The sequence below is a fragment of the Prionailurus viverrinus genome, chromosome B4 (genome assembly GCF_022837055.1).
Source record: "Prionailurus viverrinus isolate Anna chromosome B4, UM_Priviv_1.0, whole genome shotgun sequence".
Lineage (NCBI taxonomy): Eukaryota > Metazoa > Chordata > Mammalia > Carnivora > Felidae > Prionailurus > Prionailurus viverrinus.
In genome coordinates, this window is record NC_062567.1 from 12,781,515 (window position 1) to 12,798,620 (window position 17,106).

Sequence of the window (17,106 nt, forward strand, 5' to 3'; positions counted from 1 at the left end):
ATTTCATAATGGCCTTATTTAATCTCCTTTTTTAAGAGAAGAAATCATAGAACCCCATGGAAAAGTGACCTTCTCAGGGGTCAGGGGCCAGGGACAAACCCCTGGGGTCCTCGATTCTTTGTGCAATATTCCTTTAAATTCTACCATGTTGCCTCACAGGAAAGTAGATTTTAAAATGGCATCTCTAGGGGCGCCTGGGTGGCGCAGTCGGTTAAGCGTCCGACTTCAGCTCAGGTCACGATCTTGCGGTCTGGGAGTTCCAGCCCCACATCAGGCTCTGGGCTGATGGCTCAGAGCCTGGAGCCTGTTTCTGATTCTGTGTCTCCCTCTCTCTCTGCCCCTCCCCCGTTCATGCTCTGCCTCTCTCTGTCCGAAAAATAAATAAACGTTGAAAAAAATAAAATAAAATAAAATAAAATAAAATAAAATAAAATAAAATAAAATAAAATGGCATCTCTACAATGACCGGATTTTTCCACGGTAAAGAATGTGCTTATTCTCCATATGACTTACAAGAACTGTAGTTTCCCTTAAAAAAAAATAAGGTAACTTTTGATGTACAAGACCAAAAGAAAAACCAAAAACAAACAAACAAACAAACAAAAAAAACCCCAAAAGTGTGGGAGATGCTATGTGCAGTGGAATGTCTAATTAGAAGACTGTAATGTTTGATACAAATGAAAACCCATTAGCCGTTAACCTGTTACACTGATCTTTAACTGAATGGCAACTCTCCCGGCATATTAAATACTCTATTTTCTAGAGCTTACCACATGCTTTTGTTTATGGCATTAAATTTAATGCTAAGCATTTTTCTCTCAAATAGAATTAAATCTTTCTCATAAGGAGCAAAGATTTATTTCAGTTGCTCAATCCAATGGGTTATACTTATTTCAGTCTGTTTCATTATCAGGAAATTGAAGACCCACTACGGGCACTAGGCAGCCAGTCTACATACTTACTCTGCCGGTATTTGGCCAGGAAGCCACCTCCTTGTTGACCTTCATCTGTTCTCAGTTTTAAAAACATGCTGTCTCCACTAGAACGGATGAGAGGCGGTGTTTCATCCCCACAAAGCTGACTGAGCAAATGAGAACTGGTACTTGAGCCATCATATACCTTTAATGAAACATTTTAAATGTCAGATGACCGTGGCTATAAACATCATCTAGAAGACTATACCTCTTAAAAAGTGGGGAAGAAATACATAAAAATACAAGAAATACATGACAGAACACAAGAACAGCCCTGAATCACAATATCTTTTTTTTCTATTTTTTTCAATATATGAAATTTATTGTCAAATTGATTTCCATACAACACCCAGTGCTCATCCCAAAAGGTGCCCTCCTCAATACCCATCACCCACCCTCCCCTCCCTCCCACTCCCCATCTACCCTCAGTTTGTTCTCAGTTTTTAAGAGTCTCTTATGCTTTGGCTCTCTCCCACTCTAACCTCTTTTTCTTTTTTTTTTTCCAACGTTTATTTATTTTTGGGACAGAGAGAGACAGAGCATGAATGGGGGAGGGGCAGAGAGAGGGGGAGACACAGAATTGGAAACAGGCTCCAGGCTCTGAGCCATCAGCCCAGAGCCCGACGTGGGACTCGAACTCACAGACCGCGAGATCGTGACCTGGCTGAAGTCGGACGCTTAACCGACTGCGCCACCCAGGCGCCCCATCTAACCTCTTTTTCTTTAAAAATTCTATTTAAATGTCTATAAACTTGGACCATGAACTTGAGCCACTTAGACAGGGCTGTGTATGGAGGGAAGGATGGGAACCCAGGCTGAAATCTGGAGATTAAAAATGAAAGACTAACACCTATTTTTGAGACCATAGCTGTTATCAGTAGTTCTCCTTGCTTTTTTATTTCATAGTTCATAATTTGTGACATTCTAATGCATTTTTTTACTCAGTTTTTTTTTAATGGACAAGGGTCAGTTGCTGTTACTATAAAAAGTCCCACCTTGATGACATCAAGTACCTTCTCCAATTACCAGTAGAGTCCTCTACATTGCTAATTTTCAGTGCATATATATAAATTACATAGGTAATAATCAAGATAGAGCTCATAACCCCTCTGGGGAGATTTTAACCATCTCTTAACAGTTCATATTCAATATATTTTAAATACTTACAAGCTATTCAGTAATACATGCCATATTCAGAGGGCTGTCATTTTCATCAAATTTTCTTTTTATTTCTTCTTTTAAGTTTTTTATGTGGATGTTTTAAATGTTCTCCTTTCCCGAATTTCAAAGATAAAAATAAATGCATTTATGTGTGTGGGTGAGATGGGAGCAGTGAAGGAAACAACTGAACTTTATACATACGGCCAGATAATCTAAAGTGCAGTTTGGGTGGTACTCCAAGTGAAAGTCTTCAAATTCCAGCTCAAATGGGCTGCCGTGGCTGGACTTCAACCACCAATAGCATTCAGAGCTGTGGTAGTAGGGCATCGGGTAGTTGGGAGATATGAACATACCAGTGGGGGTGGTGAGATTACCCCCACAACCTACGGGAGAAAGAGACCAGGTGACACGTTTCCTTTTCTTTATGGTAAAATGGAATCTTCCTGTCTATATCCAACTGGGGCTACTGTTACTCTCCTTTTAACCAGGTCGCAAAACAAGACTGCGTCACCAAAGAGTAGCTAGCCCCTGTCAATGTCCTTTCCTTCTCTTAACCAAGACCACCAGCTTGAGGTAATATACCACGAAACAAGGATATTTCCCCTTACTTCGTCCTCAACATCAAAACCCAAACAGCGCTGTTATTCAGGAATATTTTCAGTGTTTAAGTTTAGTATAAACAGGAATGATAAAATATAGCTAGAAAAAAAAATGGATAAGAGCATGGCAGTCTAAGAATCAAGAAACCAGTCAGACAGGACTCTCCAATAAAAGACAGCTCTTTGCCATTTACCTGTTAATGATCCATCCCAGTAAGCTGAGAATCCAGATGCCGAGCCAAAGAAGTCACTCTTAAATTTTAACCATAGTTTGTTACTATGAGAGATGATTCTTGGAGGTGGATTTGAGCCACAGTATTTTCCCAGGGGTGGTGAACTTTCACTGCCTCCATCTCTGGGGCAAGACACAGATGTGGTCATTTACTCGTCACTGATAATATTACTGTATAAACATTTACTATTATTTGAACTTTGAGACTGCAAACAGATCAGTTTAGGTCGGTCCACTTTTCTTAAAAATACTCTAAATCACAATTTCAAGTTTTCAATTTTTCACCTGATTAAAAACATTTGAGTAGCTTAATAAAGAACATCATTTATGGTTTGCACAACATTTTATATAACCAATCTCAAGCTGAGAGGAAGAGTTTAATCTTCTCTCTCTCAAATGAAGCATCTGATAAATGTGTCAGAGAACATGGGATAAAGAGACCATAATTATTAACAGTATAAACAAATGTTGCTTCATTTTACAGAGAAAACTTAAATGTTTGTCTTCTAACTTGAATTTTTTCAAATTTAATGTTGTATTTGACATATTTAGCAACATTTTGAAAATAATTCTTCCCCAAGGACTTTTAGGGTCTTAAATCTATTTTGTAATCTGTAGCTTTTTCAAGCATAAAAAAAAAGGACTCACTCAACATTCAAATCTAATGATTAGTTATTGTAAATCAAGAAAATTACGTTATTTTGCCATGATATGATACAACTCTGATTTATTTTAGTACCATACCTCAAATTATAGAATAAAGTTTATTATAAAAGTATAATACTCTAGGCTTTTGAAAGGTCAAATAAAAATCTGAAATGAATACACACCAAATTGTGTGTGTACAAAGCCTAATTTATTTCTATGTAAAATGATCTGCATAGATGGCAATATACAGGTCAACTTACCTTTACTGCAAATATAACTTTTTAAATTCATTCTCCCTAAATACCAAAGCATTGAAGAAAAAAGTTCTCACGCTGAAATTCACAAGCCTAGACTTTTATTATTTGAACACAAAAAAACTTGGTGAAAACGTTACGGTTCTTATCATCATTTTTTTGGATATAATTATACCAAATGGACAAAAAACAGCCAAAAATTCTAAATTGATTTTCCATAAAGAAAGTGGGTATTCCGGGACACCTTGGTAGCTCAGCCAGTGAGGGGTCTGACTTTGGCTCAGGTCACATCCACAGTCGGGGAGTTCAAGCCCCACATGGGGCTCTCCACTCTTAGTGTACAATCTACTTTGGATCCTCTGTCTCTCTCTGTCTCTCTCTCTCTCTCTGCCCCTTGCCCCCCCCTCAAAAATAAGTAAACATTAAAACCATTTTTTTAAATGCCTGTTTAAAAAAATAAAAAAGAAAGGAAAAAAGAAAGAAAGTAGGTATTCAATAATTGCAAGTATCTAATTTCAGAGGAGTAGTGCATCTGTTTACTCTGCCCAAATAAAATCTAGAGTTTATTTTCAAATATTCCCCATAAAATAATCACTTCAAAATAACCACTGAATCTTAGGCAATTTTCTGTTTTTCTTCTGTGAAGTCGGGCTCCACATGACAAACTTTGTATCTTGCAAGAAAGAGCACAACAGGGAGCTTTATAGAGAATTTCCATGCGTTTTCCTTAACTTTTCCAGGAAAGACTATGAATGAACACAAATAAGGAAAAAGGTGATAAAATAAAGGTGCTTACCTGATTTCCACAAAATCTGCTATGCACTCTCCACCAATGGCCTCCTCCAAGGAGAAGTTCGTAAAGTGCAATGCAATCTGTTGGCTGGTTTCCACCGTGATCCTATAAATGCATTTCCAGTTGTTGGGGTAATTATTGGGGAAGTTTGGAGAAGTAAAAGTACCAGATTCTTCTGTATAGTCTGTCATGCATGCTGTGAAGAGAAACAAGAGCATAAGAGAGAAAACAGAAAACATCACGCTACATTTATAAGACATTCACTAACACACACTTCATTAATTTGTGCCAAGGGGCTTGATTTTCAATAGGCCATTCTAGAATGCTAACGAATGATTTCCTTTCAAAACAAAGTTTTTTTTTGTTTTTAATCTCAAAGGCAAAAACAATTATTAATAGCAAACGTAAGCCATGTAGTGGAAACTGTTACATATATCATACGTTTCTAAATCTTGGAGGTGTTATAATCTATTAATCAATGCACATTACCATAAACATTAAACATTTAGGCTGCACCACGGAAATCCTAGAGGGAACCTAGAAATAGCTCAGCTCTGTTCTCCTTTTCCTCACCTTCCTTTAAAATGGTTTTCACCAGGGGTGCCTGGGTGGCGCAGTCAGTTAAGCGTCCGACTTCAGCCAGGTCACGATCTCGCGGTCTGTGAGTTCGAGCCCCGCGTCGGGCTCTGGGCTGATGGCTCAGAGCCTGGAGCCTGTTTCCGATTCTGTGTCTCCCTCTCTCTCTGCCCCTCCCCCGTTCATGTTCTGTCTCTCTGTCCCAAAAATGAATAAACTTTGAAAAAAAATTTTTTTTTTTTTAAATAAAATGGTTTTCACCAAGCATGCATTTATGACAAATGAATGACAAAGCAGCACCTCTGCCACGTGAAGAGCAGAAGGTAAGTGTCAGGAATCAGACGGACCTTGAATCAATGCCTAGTTCAAATATTGACATGCTGTGCAACCATGAGCAAATTACTGCATCTCTGTGAGCCTCATCTCTCAAATGGGGATGGTAAGTATCTTTGTCTGTACATGTAAGGGTTAGAGATAATGCAATGAAGGGGCTTGGCACTTGGTATGTAACTCAATAAATGGTAGTGATCATTATGTTGCAAAATAATTCAGAAAAGTGTATGAAAGTAGAGCATAAATGATGAGGAATAAATCAGATCATTCATATAAAACATTAAGGTGATACTTGGACAATTTTATATTGCAAGTAAATATTAGCTTCTACTTTAAGAGTTTTTTGTTGTTGTTGTTTTTAATTTTTTTTTTCAACGTTTATTTATTTTTGGGACAGAGAGAGACAGAGCATGAACGGGGGAGGGGCAGAGAGAGAGGGAGACACAGAATCTGAAGCAGGCTCCAGGCTCTGAGCCATCAGCCCAGAGCCTGACGCGGGGCTCGAACTCACGGACCGCGAGATCGTGACCTGGCTGAAGTCGGACGCTCAACCGACTGCGCCACCCAGGCGCCCAAGAGTTTTAACTTTACCCATTCTGTCCATCAGACTCCATATTTACTAACCAACCCGCTCAATCTCCTGTGTCCTTCGAATGTGAGATATTTTCTAAAGAAAATCTTGTTTTGGGGAGCCTGGGTGGCTCAGTGGGACAAGCGCCTGACTTCAGCTCAGGTCGTGATCTCGCCTTCCGTGAGCTGGAGCCCCGCGTCCGGCTCTGCACTGACAGCTCAGAGTCTGGGGCCTGCTTCGGATTCTGCGTCTCCCTCTCTCTTTGACCCCATCCCCTACTCCCACTCTGTTTCTCCCAACAATGAAAAAATGTTAAAAAAGTTAAAAAAAAAAGAAAAAAGAAAATCTTGTTTCAATGCATTTTTAATGTACTTTATCTTTGATTGTATCTAGTAATAACATAAATCTAAGGTCCAGGAGTAGACACAAGCCTCCTAAAAGGTGTTGAGGGAGAATGAACTATTATACTTCATTATAAGTAAAAAAAAAAAAAAAAAAAGAAAAGGAGGATGTTTTGATGTAGAATTTCCCCATTTGCTCTGGATGATCACACTCAGAAAAGAGGCAAGGAGCCACTAGCATTGACAGCAGGATGCACAGAAAATAGTACATGTTCCACTACCTATGTATAATGTTCGAAGTAAGAGACACTCATCAAATAATTGGCTTCCTCTATTTTAAAACGTTTATTTATTTATTTTTGAGAGAGAGAAGGGGGAGGAGCAGAGAGAGGGGAAGAGAAAGAATCCCACTACCAGTGCAGAGCCTGGTGGGAGGCTCAAAAACTCATAAACCTTGTGACCATGACCTGAGCCAAAATCACGAGTCAGACGCTTAACCGACTGAGCCACCCAGGTGCCCATGGTTTACTCTATTTTAAATAGCAAGCAAACAAGGCTTTACTTTATTGAAAAAAAATTTGAAAGTGATATTTAACTTCAAAGATGAATATTGTATACTTTTATGTTTTTCTATAGTCTGCCAAGAAATATCTCTTCAAAGATCAAGGAAGGCAGGAAGGCAGGAAGGGAGGAAGGAAGGGAGGGAGGGAGGAAGGAAGGGAAAAGGCAAGAAGAAAGCAGGGGGGGGGGGAGGAAAAAGAGGGGCAGAGAGTGAATGGGGTTGTAGAAATGGCATATTAAGTATTTCATATTCGGAATGAATATTACTAAGATAAAAATTCATGGATCAAATGGACATTAAATGAAGGTTATGACCCGGTCTCCCTGAGCTGACAGAACCAGCAGACTCGTTGACCACCCCCACATTCACATAGCTTTAGCCAGTCAATTAAACGTCTAGAGCAAATCTGTTTGTCAACTGTTCTTAGAGATAATGTTCCTTCCTTACCCACTCTACTCCCAGAAGGGAAATACAATTGTATTGAATATTTCTAGTGCAACTTGCAATTAGTCTGCAGGAGAATGGTTTATATAATCAGAATCTCATGTAAAGGAACCAATTCAACAAATATTTGAGAAGTAATGATGCATAATTTCCCTGTACCTTTGTCCATATGAAAGTATCTATTGTGGCACAATTGGTTGTTTTTCATTTCAGACTGAAATTCTGATTTATTCATTAAGTTTCTTTTCTTTTGCTGGCACAAAAGTAAACACAATCCCTTATGAAATGGTCCTCACACTGTTTACTTTGTTTGAAAGTCTTTATCTAACAACTTCCTCTTCGACCCCAACAAGCCACTAGACAAATAAGCTCACGTATCATTTAAAGCCAAATTCAATATCACCACCTTTGTGAAATTTTTCCAAATCAAGCAGAATTAATTTCCTTGTGCTCGATAAACCTTTAGGCAAATAGCAATTGGAGCCCCCGAAATATCACATTGTAATTGTTTTATGTGAGTACATTTCCTCCACTATGTTTGGAGCAATTATTAGCAATTATTAACTACCACTTACTACATTATCTGGCCCATATCTAAAAAATATTTGTTAAAATTATATTACGTAATGTATTGAAAACTGAGAGGATAGGACAAGTGTCTAATTTCTTCCCATTCTCTCTACCTCCATCCTTTTATTTACCCCCTCCACTTTTCTTACCTCCTTACTATCCCCTCTCCTGGGTAGGCTGAGATTCTTTAATATTTTATAATGCTTATTCAGTCTAAACTATAGACATCTCTGCTTCCAGCCATGACAAATAAACTGTACTAAACTAGCCCCTCTCCATAAAAACTGTGAAACTGGGCAAAATATACGAGGCACTGGGCAATGGGCAGTTCAAGATTGTGATCCTTGGCACAAAGGAGGTGGGACTCTATTTCCTTGACTCTTTACCTGTGTGGAATTTTCTGATCCCAGCAGTTTGCTGAAGTCCAAGTAGTCAATGACAGTTCTGTTGAGCTGAGGAAGCAGGGATCAGAATTTAGGGCTGTCAAAGGAGCTGGAACTGCAGGGACATATTCCAGCAAGGAAGAACTATACAGAGAGGAGGACCAGACATCTGTGTAAAGTCCCTTATGAATTCTTGCGTGAGCCTGGGCTGGGCAGACATGAGGTGAGACTTCGAAAGCCATGCCAGAGGGTAGCTGCTAATAGGCTGGAAGCTACAGGACAGGCAATGTTCCATGGGAGACTACGGAGTTCTCCCACCGTCAGAATCCCCCCATTTACATGCCAGGCACCCAGTTGAGACACAAGAAAGGCCCCACCTTAGAAATAAAGACCATGACCAACAGGAAGGCTTTCTTATCAATGTTTAGGTCTTAACAAGAACTGCAGGAGTGATAAAACTTAGAGCTTGAGACCTACCTAGTTTGAAGGGATTAGGAAATACCTAGGTATTTTTCACAAATACACCTTAACAAATAAAAAAAAATACAAATCTACACAAGTACAAGATAATCAGCTAAATATTGAACCGACGTAAACTTCAGAGAAAGAGAAGAGAATCCAGAGTCTTCATAACATATCATTCACCATATCCAGTATAAAACTCAAAACCTGCCACTAATACAAATAAACAGAGTAATAGAAATCATGGTCAAGAAAAAAGTGCAACCTTGTGACTTGAAGACGGCCCAGATAATTATATTAGCAGACAAAAATTTTAATGAAACTATTAGAAAAATGTTCAAAGCCTTAAAGAAAAATATAGCCTCAATGGTAAATAGATAGGGAATCTTGGCAATACAAAGGAAACTATTAATAAAGAATCATATAGAAATTCTATAACTTAAAAATATACTAACCTGAAACTAATATAACACTGTATGTTAACTATATTGATTTTTAAAATTTTTTTAATTAAAAAAATGTTTTAGTGTTTATTTTTGAGACAGAGCGTGAGCTGGAAAGGGACAGAGAGAGAGGGAGACACAGAATCCAAAGCACAGAGCCTGATGTGGGGCTCAAACTCACAAGCTATGAGATTATGAGCTGAGCTGAATTCAGACACTTAATGAACTGAGCCACCCAGGCGCTCCTATATTGAAATTTTAAAAAGAGTAAACTAACTGAAATTTAAAAATGCATGTATGAGCTTAATAGAAACTTTGAAGTAGAAGAAAAAGTGTCATTAAACTTGAAGGTATACCAATAGAAACTCTTTAATCTGAAAGAAAAAAAAGAAAAAATGTGCCAAAAACAGATTCTCAAAAACCTAGGAAAAAATACCAAAGAGTCTAGCACACATATAATCAGAGACCCAGAAGGAGAATAGGATGAAAATAGTAAAATAAATAAATAAATAATATATATGTATATATATAAAATATATAAATATAAAATATATAAAATTACATATACACACACACACACACACACAGGCTAAAATTCTCCCAAATTTGATTTAAAAAATCAAATTAGCTATTAGCTACAAGGAGTTTAGTCAATCCTAAGCAAGATAAATAAAAGAAAATCACACTCAGGTACATTAAACCATTGAAAAACAAATACAAGAAAAATAAAGGAGTTAGAGGAAAAATAACACACTAGATACAGAAAAACCATGATATGAATAGTAGCTGGATTCTAATTAGAAACAATGAAGGCAAGAAGAATATGGAATACATTTTTACAGTGTTGACAGAAAAAAAAACAATTATCCCCAAAAAGGTATTTTCAAAATGGGAATGCAAAAAAGACATCTTTAGACAAACAGAAGCTGAGAACATTCACCCCTAGAAGTCCTATACTACATGATACTAACAATGTCTGTCATGCCAAAGGAAAATGACACCAAAGGTAAACATATATCTAGAAGAAGGAATGAATAACACCAGAAATGGCAAACAATTGGATAAATGGAAAGACTGCTCTTCTTCTCTGATTTCTTTAAAAGAAAACTAATCACGTAAAGCAAAAACAATAGTAAGGTGGAGTTTATAATGTACGTAGAATTAAAGATACAACTAAAATAGCATAAAGAAGAGGGCAGATAGAATTCTACTGTTGTGAGGTTATTACATTTATAAAGAGAGATGTGTGTGAAATATAGTGTCAGTTATAAAATATAAAGTGTGCAGTGTGAAGTAGCAGCATATTTACTCTAAGGAGACTTACCGATAAGCTAACAAAGTATTTTGTTAGCCTCTGAGCAAACACACAAAAAAGAGGTATAATTAAAAATCCAGTGAAGGAAATAAAATGGAATATGAAAAATATTCTGTAAAAAAAAAAGAAAACAAAGTAGTAGCAAAAGAAGAAGGGTATCTATGAAAAACCCAAAGCTAACGTGATACTTAAGTAATAAAGGACTAAATGCCTTCCTGTTAAGATTAAGAACAAGGACAATATGTTCATTCTCATCTTTTCCATTCAACATTAGGTGGAAGTCCCTAGCCATTGCAAGAAGGCAGAGAAGGACAGAGAAAGAGAGAGAAAGAGAAAGAGAGGGAATGAAAAGGAAAAAAAATATAGCTGTTCTTATTCACAGATATGACCATCTATATGAAATATACTAAGTAATCTATTAAAATGTACTAGAACTAATAACTGAATTTAACAACATTACAGGATACAAGGTAAATATAGAAAAATCAGTTTAAACATTTTTTTAACGTTTTATTTATTTTTGAGACAGAGAGAGACAGAGCATGAACGGGGGAGGGGCAGAGAGAGAGGGAGACACAGAATTGGAAGTAGGCTCCAGGCTCTGAGCCATCAGCCCAGAGCCCGACGCGGGGCTCGAACTCACGGACCGTGAGATCGTGACCTGAACTGAAGTCGGACGCTTAACCGACTGAGCCACTCAGGCACCCCTAGAAAAATCAGTTTAAATGGCAGATATGAGCCAAACTGAAAATAAAATTTAAAATATCAATTATAACAACATAAAAAACATAAGGTACTTGATAATAAGTTTAATAGAAATATGAAAAAAAAACTATAGTGCAAACTTTAAAGCATTGCTGAAGGAAATTTAAAAATATTTGAGTAAATGGAGAAGTAAAATATGTTTATGGATTGGAACACTCTATTTCAGATGCTCTTTGTCCCTTATTTATCTAAAAATTCAATATAACCTCCATCAAATTCCCAAAAAGTTTTATTTTGGTTTGGTTTTTTTTTTAAGTAAATATTGGAAAGCTGATTCTAAAATGTAAATGGAAATGCAAAGGATCTAGGATAACCAAAACAATTTCGAAAAATCTGGAGAACTTATACTTCCTGCTTTTAAGATACACTATTATATTACATAAATATTGTAATATAGTGTCCTATGGGAGAAGAGAGATTCCAGAAGCAGACCCAAACATCCATGCACAATTTGCAAAAACAATGCAAAGGCAATTTAGTGCAAAAAAAGGAGAATCTTTACAATAAATAGTATTTGAACAATTAAACACGATTCATTCCCTTAGACACATAATTCACATGGCATAGAAAAATTAACTCAAAATGGATCATAAACATAAATGTGAAACTTCAAACTATAAAACTTGTAAAAGAATGCATAAGAAAAGAAAATCCTCACTACTTTCGGAGGCACAGATTTCTTAGACAATATACAAAAAACACTGACCATAAAAGGGTAAAAGGACATAATACACTGCTACCCTTCAAAATACCATTAAGAAAAGTAAAAGGCTGGCTGCAATGCATTTGCAATGCATTAATCTGACAAGGGACATAGTTATATGCAGAATAGATAGCATAAGACAAAATAAGGCAAATAATACAAACAAAAGTGAACAGAACTATATAATGGACACTTCATAAAAGAAGATATATAAATTGTCAGTAAGTATGTGAAAAGGTCCTCAGCACTATCAGTCATCAGAGACATGCAAATTAAAACAACAACGAGGCACTACTACACAACGAGTAGAGGTTAAAAATGAAAAGATTCAAAATAGCAAGTGCTGGTAAAGATGCGGAGAAAGTGTAATTCTCATTTGTTGCAGGTGAGAAGATAAAATGGTATAATCCCTTTGGGAAAAAAGCCTGATAGTTTTTCATAAAATTAAACATAGAATTATCATATGATCCAGAAATTCTACTTTTAGGTATTTTATCTAAGAGAACTAATGATGTAAGTCCACAAAAAAACCTGTACATCAAAGTTCACAGCAGGTTTTTTCATAAGAGTTAAAAACTGGAAACAATCCAACTATCCAAAAGTAAGTGAATGGATAATCACATTATGATATATCTATACAATGGAAGGCAATTCAGCAGTAAGACAAAAAGAACCATTTATAAATAGAACAACATGAACAGATTTCAGAAGCATTATGCTCATGAAGAAGCCAGGTATTTGCTTTTGAACAGAAAAAACTAATCCACAGTGATAAGAACCAGATCTGCAGTTGTTGAGGTGGAGCATGGAGAAGGATAGATCAAATGGCCAACAGATGCATGAAAAGATGCTCCACATCACTCATCACTAGGGAAATACAAATCAAAACCACGATGAGATACCACCTCACACCTGTCAGAATGGCTCACATTAACACAAGAAACAACAGGTGTTGGCGAAGCTGCAGAGAAGGAGGAACCCTCTTGCGCTGCTGGAAGGACTGCAAACTGGTGCAGCCACTCTGGAACAGTATGGCAGTTCCTCAAAAAACTAAAAATAGAACTACCCTATGATCCAGCAATTGCACTACTAGGTATTTACCCAAAGGATACAAAAATACAATTCAAAAGGGTACATGCACCCCAGTGTTTACAGCCGCAGTATCAACAATAGCCAAAGTATGGAGAGAGCCCAAATGTCCAACGATTGACGAATGGATAAAGAACATATGGTACATATATACAATAGAGTATTACTCAGCCATCAAAAAAAAAAAAACCCACGAAATCTAGCCATTTGCAATGATGTGGAGGGAGCTAGAATGCATTATGCTAAACAAAATAAGTCAATCAGAGAAAGACAAATATCATATGATTTCACTCATGTGGAATTTAAGAAACAAAACAGCTGAACATATGGGAAGGGAAAACCATGAAAAAAAAAGAGAAGAAAGAGAACTGAATCACAAAAGACCCTTAACGATAGGGAACAAACTGAGGGTTGATGGAGGGAGATGGTTAGGAGATGGGCTAGATGGGTGATAGGTATTAAGAAGGGCACTTAAGATGAGCACTGGGTGTTGTATGAAAGTGATGAACCACTGAATTCTATTTCTGAAACCAATATTGCACTGTATGTTAACTAACTAAAATAAAGATTAAAAAAATTTAAGAGATGCCTGAGTGGCTCAGTGGGTTAAGCGTCTAACTCTTGATTTCGGTTCAGGTGATGATCTCATGGTTCATGGGATTGAGCCCCATATTGGGTCCCACACTGATCGTGCAGAGCCTGTTTGGGATTCTCTCTCCCTCTCTTTCTGCCCCTTCCCTGCTTGTGTGCTTGCTCTCTCTCTCTCTCTCTCTCAAAAATAAGTAACGTTAAATTTTTTTTTTTAAAAAGGGACACTAGGATACTTTCTGGAATGATAAATTTATTCTATAAATTTAGAACGGTGTGGTGATTACATGCATATACATATTTGTTGAAACTACAGAAGAATTTTACCTGAGGAAATTATGAAATAAAATCTATGTTTTATTAAAAGTTTGAAAGTTCCATGCAAAGACAGGTTGAGTTCTCGAAAGGAAAGCCAATAAATAATTCAGATATCCAATAAATAATAAATAAAACTAAAATAGAGAAATAAAAAAATATTTTGAAGGTACATCTGCTATAAATATTAAATAGAGTATTTAATATTAAAGTTTGATTGTAGCTTCATGAGATTCACATGTCTTATTTTGTGGTGAGAAAAAACAAAGGTTTTCTGAACTTATCTATTTCTGGAGAGGTTAGTAACTCCTCTTACCTAACACTGAAGTCTATACAACGTTTGTGTTCTCTTCCCTTGACTGTATAAATGTCTCTTTCTAGAATAATATTAATCCTGAGATATATTTAATGCTAGGCTTTGGTTTTGTCTTCCACTTTGCAGTAATGCACAAATAATTAAAATTGGATAAATTTCCACAGAAGGAAATTCATGTTTTGCCTGATGTTTATTATATCTGGACAAAACGCAGACATAAAAATGCCTGTTCTTTATATCTCATGTTACCAAAGGAAAACTCATATCCAATGGCAGTTTGCTTTTTATCATGGTCTCACATTGAGAAAGAGATGAAGGAGAAAAAATACATTTCTTCCATCAACTGTTTTCCACTGAGCAAGCAATGGAAAAGCACATCTCTGAAAATCAAAAACCACTACCGACAGACCTCACATATCTTTCTTTTTGACCAACACCAACACCAACCAAACACAGTGAAGAAAGGAAAGAGAAAACACTACAAATGTCTTCTGTGAACCATTACAAAATCAGAAAACTACTTTTCTAAAAATGTATCTCTGCCTCCACTAAGCATTTTCAAGTACGTTTTAATAACGTAGCATTTGGTTCGTCATCAAAAAGGAAAATCCAAAACATAGATAATCCTCCAATCCACAAAGCAATGATGACCTCAGCCCCAGAGGATCTGGGATACAGGAAGAGGATGAACTGATCCTGTGGACAGAAGCATGTTTACCTTGGGAGACCCTAGATCAAGGGTAACTGTTCCACCACCTCCCTGCTTTGCCATTTGCAATAACTTATGATTATCCATTTATATCAGGGATCAATCTACACATGGTGCTTTCTGATATCATTTATGAGACTTCTGTGTCTGCATGAATCCATATGACCTTAGACCTTCCCAATATGTGCTAAATAAATAGTCAGCCTAGGAACCTTCACCTGCTTCCATTGGCATATTTGGTTAACATTCTTCAAAGTAAAGACTTCAGGGAAGAAAAAAAATTCATGTTTGCATTCTCCTGAAGAAAAAAGAAGCCTCCTTAACCAAAATCTAACATTTTGCTACAATTTGCTCCTAGGTGGTCACAGCCATAGCTTTTTCTTTTCACTCACAGGTGACTGGTTTAAATGAATATGAATATAAGTTAACTCACTAACACAGCTATTGTGAAATTGTACTTGGGCCTCAGCAATTCTATTTTAAACCAAGAACAGTCATGGTGCTTTGCAGCTGTTATGTAATTTTCACACTGAATGTCTCAGTTAACCTTCCCCAACTATGTGAAACAGCCAGGCGTCCCAACGTCCACTTTTTAGAGAGGTGTAGAAAAGGGATCTGAGACTCCTGGAGGTCAAGTTCTGAACACCACTTAGTTCAGACATGACAAAGATAAAATGCAAACCCAGTTCTCCCTTTCCAAATCCTGTGCTCTCCAACAATGCCTGGTTCCTCCACGCAGGAAATGTCAATTTAGACATTAAGGTGCGCAGAAGACTAGGAATATCACAATGTTTCATTTAGCATCTTCATTCTAAGGATGAAGAAACATAGTAGCTTAAGAAAAATCCCCTGAGCTGTAAAGTGCTGGGATACCTGCATATACAAAAATATGAGCACACAGTGACCAATGAGAAACTAAATCTTTAAAAGATCAATAGACTTATTAAAAACCTTTCCCAGAGGGAAAATATCTGACTATCTCATAGCAGAAAACACAGAATTCAAGGTGGATGGAAAGAATAAGAGAACTGGGTACTTCTCAAAAGCAGTGTCAAGGCTGGCCTAGAAGCAAGACTCGTGATTTCGCCATCAGCCTTTCTGTATCGTGGAAAGTACTTTCTGCCATGACCGTTCCAGTCCAATTCCCACTACATCTCACTTGTAACTCTATAGCAACTTATGTGCTAAGACTTAACTTCCAGAGTCTCTGAAGAACTTCAAAGTTTTATTAGAACCACCTGAATTGGTGAAAACCCACCCTAGACATATGTGAACCAAAGTGCTGGGGTGGGGGTGGGGCCCTGATACCTGAATTTGTAACCAGAAAATCCCACTCCAAGTTTCTTATAAACACTAGAGTTTGAGAACACTGCTCTACTGGACTGAAGTTTGAAAATAGAAACAGTATTCCCTATTGATTTCTTCTGAAGAAACCCTCTTTTGCCCTTTCGGTGATCACTTCTCAACTTCTCACTCTTATATGCCACTTCTGGGCTCATTCCAGGGTGACTGATGAAAAACAGCCTTAAACATCTGCCTTGGGGTGGATGGGAACCCTGAACTGGGAAAGAGGAGGTTGGGAAAGCCCACTTTTAATCCTATGTTGATGTGGTTCTGATACCTCCTGACCATTTCCCCAGACAACTGTAAAATCCTGCCTTTTTTTTTTTTGCAGAAAATATTAAAAGCTCATTACAGTCCTACCATACCTCTCTGATCTGAATGCTACCAGCCACACCATCCACAGTTCATCCAGAGCATTTTAAGAGCTAATCAGGACGTGATAACACAAATGGATTAGATGTTGGAACTGGATTCTTTTGGTTTGGCTTCTAAACCCACTCGCTGTGTATTCTTGAGAGGACTTCACTTTCTCTCATTTAAAAATAAGAAATTAAAGTGGATTTGTGTTTGGAATTTTCAGACACACCATAGGAAAAAAAAATACATTTACATTGGA

At 37.1% G+C, this 17,106-nt stretch overlaps 1 protein-coding gene across 1 annotated transcript in view; it reads right to left on the reverse strand.

Moving 5' to 3' along the window:
- CUBN (cubilin) overlaps window positions 1-17,106 on the reverse strand; it is a 283,623-nt gene that overhangs the window by 194,368 nt on the left and 72,149 nt on the right. The window contains exons 23-26 of the mRNA XM_047868193.1: window positions 4,665-4,857; window positions 2,929-3,089; window positions 2,337-2,518; window positions 963-1,119 (exon numbers count right to left, since the gene is read on the reverse strand). Of these exons, the coding sequence (XP_047724149.1) occupies window positions 963-1,119; window positions 2,337-2,518; window positions 2,929-3,089; window positions 4,665-4,857 (693 nt within the window). The remainder of the gene's footprint in view (window positions 1-962; window positions 1,120-2,336; window positions 2,519-2,928; window positions 3,090-4,664; window positions 4,858-17,106) is intronic.